Source organism: Morone saxatilis, unplaced genomic scaffold (genome assembly GCF_004916995.1).
Source record: "Morone saxatilis isolate NCDOM2014 unplaced genomic scaffold, NCSU_SB_2.0 Contig16, whole genome shotgun sequence".
In the NCBI taxonomy this organism is placed as follows: Eukaryota; Metazoa; Chordata; class Actinopteri; family Moronidae; genus Morone; species Morone saxatilis.
The window spans coordinates 1,518,541-1,525,889 of NW_023339718.1; the positions used below are offsets into that span (position 1 = coordinate 1,518,541).

A 7,349-nucleotide genomic window follows, 5' to 3' on the forward strand; every position below is an offset into this window, starting at 1 on the left:
AGACTGTATGTATATATATATATATATATATATATATATATATTATATAATAATAACCTGAATGTCTTTATTACCCAGTCCCAGTCCTCCCAGAGCTCAGACAGGCAGAGTCTGGCTCGCCTGCAGAGCGACTCCAGCAGCAGCACACAGGTATAAAAGACTCATCATGTTGAAGCCTGCACAGATGATCTTTAAAAAAAGACACAATAAACAGAACTTCTGTTACAGTTTTTAAACATCCTGATCCTTTCATGAGGCATTTCTCAGTACATGGCTAAAGTAATGCATGAGATCTCAACTTTTGGGAATCAATATTCCTCATCCCTGCATTCTCTCTCCTGCTAGTTCTTCACATCCTCCCATCCCTTCCCCTGGAGTAGCCTGCTTCCCTTTGGCTTGTTCTTTCAGGTGTTTGAGTCCGTAGAGGAGGTAGACCAGATCGAGACGGAGCCCAAGAACGAAGAGGCCAAACAGATGCCAAAGATGCCCAATGGAGCTCTGCAGAACGGGACAAGCTCTCCAGACTCTGGACATCCCTCCTCCCGCAACTTCTCTGTCACCTCCGGCCTGTCAGACGGCTCACTCAGCACAGAGGACAGCGCCGCACCTGATACAACCCCGAGATCTGCAGCTGTCTCTCAGGTGCCACAGAGCCCTGTCAAACCTGCAGTGGTAGAACGTGAAGGTGTGACAGTGGAAATGGACAGCCAGGTGAAAGGTACAGTGAAGGACAAAGAGGAGGAGGAGGAGGAGGGGACAGCACCTGATGGGGCCAAAACTGCAGAAAATACCAAGACTGAGGTCATGGGTGACAGCGTGATCCAACCATTGGAAGAGGGGCTGGTGACGGTCAACAAAGAGACAAGTCTGCAAAGTAAAACACAAGAAACTGGTGAGGAGTCTGGAGCAGTTAAAACAGAGGGGACCAAGTGTGAAGACGCACTGGCAGACATTAAAGGAATTAACTCTTTAGAGTCAGGAGGAACAGAAAAAGAAGTGTCCGATCGGGATACCACGATGGTATCAGCAGCTGCTACAGAATCCAAAGGAAAACTCGCTGAGCAAAGTCTTAAAAAAGACGTAGAAGTGAGTGTTGAGGGAACATCAAAGCTCAAGAAAACTGCAGAAACAAATGCGGAATTGGAAGAATCAAAGACAAGTAATCCACAGGAGGTAGATCCCGTGGCTCCTGCAGTTGAAAAGAACCTTGTTTTCTCAGCAGACAGCGCAGTCTTGAGAGCAAGAGAAACCTACTTTACCTCTCAGAAAGACGAGGCTCATGCCATGACTGAATCTGATGAGTCTCCCTCAGCCATAGAGATGGAGGAGATCCCCAAAGCCAAAGTTTCCATGGTGCCTTGGAGCAGGAAGGGACACTGTGAAGCATCGTCTTTCTCTGAGGACTCGGCCCCTCATGTGGAGCTCAGGCAGGAGGAGGAACAGGGAAAGCCCAGTCCAGAGGGCACAGAGTCCAATCTGTCGGAGGAGCCAGAGATGGAAAGCCTTTACCCTAACTTTGACTCTCTGGCCGGATCTGAAAACATCAAGAATGAAGCGCCCTCTCAAGAATCTGCTGGGAGTTCCTTCTCTGTATGCACACATATATTATAAGACTTCAAATTAATTTATCCACAGGAAAAAGCAACTCTATAATGAGATTAATTTATTCATTTATGTCATGTTTTGTATGTTTCAGCAAGAGCTTTTGGACTTGTATACATTAAATCTGCACCGCATTGAAAAGGACGTCCAGCGCTGTGACAGAAACTATTGGTACTTCACTCCTGCCAATCTGGAAAAACTGCGCAACATTATGTGCAGGTAACACACCGACAGCATCGGGGATAAAGATAAATAAAGCAAATGTGTCAATCCACAGCTGAAATGTCTTTAGGTCTTCAGTAGGAACAAATGAGTTTGCGGTTTGAGTGCTGCAGACAGTGTCGGGGAGACAGAAAGTAATAAGAGACACATAGTTGTTTTAGTCTATTCATTCATTCATAAGAAAAATGTAAAACAGTGCCTCCAGAGAGATTGTGTGGACTTCGCAGGACGGGTTATTTGAATTCAACAATCCCTGTGAATTCTGCACAAAATTTAAACTTTTCCGCAAATTTATAAGATATAATCATAGTTTCCGGCGAGTTTGAACAATCGTGGCTTTTCCCCCTTGTAAAACATTGAGCCATACGTCACCGGTGCTGGAGAGAGTGTTTCAACCTCTTTTGATCCTAAAAGAGTAGCTTGCGCAATACGGTGGCTGAAGCTGACTCCTCGCTCCTCCCGATCATCTGTGGAGGACTAGGGAGGTTCATTTGTATGAAAATCTCAGTCCCTGCAGTGCCTCTCAGTAAGTGATAACGTACAAGCCGGTCAAAAGACTAAGCTGTATCATAGAGGACCCGAATGGCTCTGAAAGGAGGGTACATACTAGCAGAGAGTAAGAGATGCCCGGAAACGTGCAAAAAAAACAAGTGGAAGAAACAAGATGCAGTGCGCCATCAGATTGACTACAGAACATGTTTACAAAACTATCTAGAATATAGGAGCCCAGAAAACAGATCCGAACCGATCAGCAACTTCAAACCGAGAAGAAATAAAAAAAAAAAAACTACACCCTGAACGGGCAAAAAAAGAAGGAAGAAATAGTAGAAATGATGATTTCAAGATTGGTTGACTCACTTCATAGATGCTCCACAAGACATTATGTGAAAGTGGAAGCCTGCCAGCAGATCACTTCCATAGCCCTCCCGCTAGCCATTCTTCCGACAGTTGCTCACATATTGGGCCCCCAGAGACCTATATAGACGAACTTGCCAAAAATACTAAGGTCAAACAACCGAGGGAAGCGAGTATGAGCAACTATAATCTTACTTTGTATCGCCCGTGATCTTTTAATTTTTAGCTACCAATTTTTTATCTCAAGTCTTATTTCAAACGCAAATTTCTGCCTCGAGATTAGTCCATGGGGCTAGTGAGTAACCTATTTCCATTATGGTATATTATTACGTCAAATGCTGAAGGAAAATAAGTGTTGTGGTCAAAAGTTAGGAGAGACTCCTTTAACTCCTCCAGCATTAAATAAAGTGCGAAATCAGACAGACAGACTTTGTTATCTAAGGCAAGAGGAGATCACACAGATATAATAAATTACATTTTACATGGTTGGTATTTTATTTGGAATAGTGATCTTTGTCGCTCACATAGGTGAGCCACGTATCATTGATTATTTTTTCACGTCATGTGTGATATAAATTTTTGCCACAGTTCGCACTTGGGTCAGACGCCATACCACTCCTCAGGTCGCCATACAGCGCTTTGAGTGGCTTGGAGCGTTGCTATCCAATCTGGCCGGGGACGAGGTGCCACAGGGCGGTGGGCATTTCACTGCCTCTTATCTTGCACAAGGCTTTCAGAAGTAGTTTTCACTTGAGTTAAAAGTGATTGGATAGAGTTAGTAGAAGAAAATGAGAAAGTAGAATAAAAAAAGGCCCTTCATTTAACCAAGAAATCTTATCCAATCCTTTTTAGGGAGGGATGGTTGTTCCATTCTTTTCTCATTTTCTCTAATTTTCTTTTAACAACATTCTATATTTAGAAACATCTAAACACTCAAAAGCAACTTGTCAATGAGAATTAAAATTCACTAGTTTAGTTTCGGGGGGAGCGGAGAGAAAACACACGTGCGCTGCTGAGTTGTGTTGTCTGCCAGGGGGGAAGGCGCCGGAGACAAACAAGCCGCACCGGACAGTCCGGAGCCCGAACAGAAAGCCACACAAGACAGACCAAACTGGGAAGGGTCAGGCCCTTCCCGAGCTGGCTTCCTGTTGTGTGGGATGGTGCGGTTGGTCGGAGTTGTGCAGGATGTTGGCAGCGCTGTGGCCACCGTATCTCCCTCCCTTCGGCGTTGGTCCGCGTGTGTTGTTGTTCTTGTGGGAGGCAGTTGTGTCTCTTGCTGTCCTGCGGGCCTTGGGTCGCTGTGCGCCTGGTACGTCGTCTCTCGGTTGGCTGTGTGGGCTCCTCTCTCCGGCCGTCTCTGTTGCCTACTCTGCCAGGGAGGCAATTATGTAATAACTGTATTTGTCAACCAGGGTTGGCTCTGCCGTCACCTGTCCCTGGGGGCTGCGTTTCCCCTTTCTGCTCTCTATCCACCCTTGTGGCGCCTGACGTGCCGCGCGATGCCTCGGGGCTGCCCACGCGTGTGGTTGCGGTTCCTCCGGGCGTGGCCTCGCTGGCGTGTCGCCGCCTGCACCCTTCCTTGTGCCTGGGCGGTTGCCTCCCCCTCCGCCCTGCGTCGGCCTGCTTCCCGGGCTCTTCTTCCTTTCCTCTTTGTCTCTCCTTCTACTCTGGCTTCTTCATGTGGCTCCCCTTGTCTCCCGGTGGTGCTGTGGCATGGCTACTGGTCCCTCGTCTTCGGTCCGTTCTCTCCGTGTTCTGCCCAGGTTCTTTCCTGGTGGGTTGCCTGCTGTGTTTTCATGTTAGTTTTTCTACTGCTTCTCTTATGGCATGGGGTGGCCCCAAAAGGTCTTTTTGACTGTCCCTGTTGCATGGCTTCCTCCCTTGGAGGCGGCTAGAGTGGTTTAATTTTAGGTTCTCTTCTCTTCTTTCTTTTTTCTTCTTTTGGCTGCCTGTCCCACTTGTTATTCGTTGGGGGCCCCTGCTTTTAGGGTTGTTTTGTTCTGGCGTTTTCCTGTTTTTCGGCCGTCCTCTGTTCTGACTGTTGGCGGTGCGCCGTTGCCCGTGCTTTCTCCTGCCACCCTCCTGGTGCTTGATCTTTTCTTTTGGTTTTCTTGCCTCTGTCTTAGGCTGCCTTGCTGTTGTTTGTTTTTTACGAATGAATGGTTGTTTGTCTTTTAGAGGGAGTCCGTTTCCAAGCCTCTGGTGGCGGTATTGTTGGTCTCTTCGCGCTTCGGGGTGCTTTCGTCTGGTGTCTCTTTGGTGGTGGTGGCGCCCTCGGCCTGGGCGTTCGTGGGTGTGGCCTTTCCTGCTGGGGTCTTTCTTTGGGGTGGTCTGGCTCGGGGAGGGTTGTCATTTCGCGTTGGGTGCTTTGGCCTTCCTACATCTTCCTCTCACGCCTCTGCCCTTGGTCCCTCGTTCCCCTACCCGGTGGTCCGGTGGCCGCGTGGCTACCCGCCTGCGGGTGGTTGGGCTCGGATCGGGGATTGTCCGCGCGGGGGGGGGCGGGCTGCGCGCGTTGCGAGTGCTCGTCTGGGCGGCATGGCGTTCGTCGGGTTGTCCTCTGCGTCCCCGGTCTGGGGGTGGGCGTTCGGCCGTGTTTTTCGTTGTGGCTTGGGGTCAGGTGTGTGGTTGTGTTTGTGTCTCTCGCCTTATGGCTTCGGCCTTTTGGGTGCTGTTGGCCTTTTTTTTGGTTTGGTCTGCTGCTGGCCTCTTCCGCTTTGTCCTCTGTTGTTTGGTGCTTGTGCTTTTTGCTGCTTTCTGGCTTAGCTGTTCTGGGGAGCTGGGGTGATTTGGGTGTATCGCGGGGGGTCTTTTGGTTTGATCGTGGCTTCTTTTTCTGGCTCTTCCTTGGGGTCCTTTTCGTGCCGCCTGGGCAGCTGGCTGTTGTTTTTTTTTTTTTTTTTTATTTCCGTGTCTTTTTCCGTCCCGTCCCTCCCGGGGGCTCACAGGCGGGTCTGGCTCGGCCTGGCGAGCGCTCCGCAGCGCCCGGGTTTGTTTCGTTTGGGGCTGGGCCGGATGTCTCTTGCCTCGCTTCTGGGCTCGTTTCCTCGTGTCCTTCTGGGCTTTCTCTCTGGTGTGCTGGTTCCCCTTTTGGGCTTCCTCTTCCCTGGCTTCTCTCTCTGCTGTTCTTCCTCCTCCCTCCCTCCCCTGGGTGCCTGCTTCCCTTTTGGCTTTTCTTCGGTGGTTGGAGTCCGTAGGGGGGTGCCGTCGGCGGGCCCAGCGGAGGGCCCGGTGCCGTGCCATGGTTCTGCGCGGGCGTCCGGCTTGGCCTCCCTCTCCCGCCTTCTCTGTCCTCCGGCCTGTCGGGGCCCTCCGGCCGGGCAGCGCCGCCTGTACCCCCGTTCTGGCGTGTTCTCGTGCCCGGCCCCTGTCACCTGCGTGGTCGTGGAGTGTGCGTGGTGGGCGCCAGGTGGTCGTGAGGCAGGGGGGGCGCACCTGATGGGGCCAAACTGCGAATACCGCTGGTCTGGGTGCAGAGTGATCCCCTTGGACGGGCGTGCGTTCACGAGGCGTCTGCAGTCCGCTGTTGGCGCGGGTGGGTTTTTTTTTTTTTTTTTTTTCCGGGGCCGGCAGGGTCTTGCCAGGAGCGGGGTGCCGCGTCCGTCGCAGGTCGCAGGACCGCTGCAGGCGGTGCTTCAGCTCGCTGGCGGACTGCGGGGTCACAGTACCCGGGCCCCGCCGCGTGAGCCGCCCAGCAGCGCGCGGCCGCCCCTCTTTTTTTTTTTTGACGAGGCTCATACCATGACTCGAATCTGATTGAGTCTCCCTCGCCATATGAAGATGGGAGGGGGAGATCCCCAAAGCCAAGTTCATGGTGCCTTTGGAGCAGGAGACACTGGTGAAGCATCGTCTTTCCTCTTTGAGGAACCTCGGCCCTCATTGGGTCCAGGCAGGAGGAGGAACAGGAAAGCCACAGGTCCAGAGGGCACAGATCCAATCTGTCGGAGGAGCCAGAGATGGAAGCTTTACCCTGACCTTTGAGCCTCCTGGCCGGATCTGAAACATCAAGAATGAAGCGGCCCTCTAAAATCTGCTGGGAGTTCCTTCTCTGTAGTGGCACACATTTATATTATAAGCTTTCAAAATTAAAAAAAAATTTTATCCACAGGAAAAAGGCAACTTGTTATATGAGATTAATTTATTCATTTGATGTCATGTTGTTGTATGTTTCAGCAAGAGCTTCTTGGACCTTGTATACATTAAATCTGCACCGCATTGAAAAGGACGTTTCCACCTGTGACAGAACTATTGGTCTTCACTCCTGCCAATTCTGGAAAAACTGCGCACATTATGTGCAGGTAACACCCACCGACATGCATCGGGGATAAAAATAAATTAAATCACATGTGTCAATCCACACTGGGAAATGTTTTAGGTCTTCAGTAGAACCGAATGAGTTTGCGGATTGAGTGCCTTGCGACAGTGTCCGGGGAGACAGAAGTAATTAAATAAGAGACACATAGTTGTTTTAGTCTTATTCATTCTTTCATTAAGAAAAATGGTAAAACAGTGCCTCCAGAGAGATGTGATTGCAACGGTTATTGGAAATTCAACCCATCCCTGTGAATTTCTGCCAATTTAAACTTTTTCCGCAAATTTATAAATATAATCATAGTTTCCGGCGAGTTTGAACAATCGTGGCGTTTTCCCCTGTTAAACATCTAGCCATA

General features: G+C 49.9%; 1 protein-coding gene across 2 annotated transcripts in view; it reads left to right on the forward strand.

The window, feature by feature from the left end:
• Nucleotides 1-7,349, forward strand: part of sgsm1a (small G protein signaling modulator 1a) — a 35,226-nt gene that overhangs the window by 22,858 nt on the left and 5,019 nt on the right. For both annotated transcript variants that reach the window (XM_035659024.1, XM_035659025.1), the window contains 3 exons: nt 79-150; nt 409-1,590; nt 1,697-1,821. In XM_035659024.1, the coding sequence (XP_035514917.1) occupies nt 79-150; nt 409-1,590; nt 1,697-1,821 (1,379 nt within the window). The remainder of the gene's footprint in view (nt 1-78; nt 151-408; nt 1,591-1,696; nt 1,822-7,349) is intronic.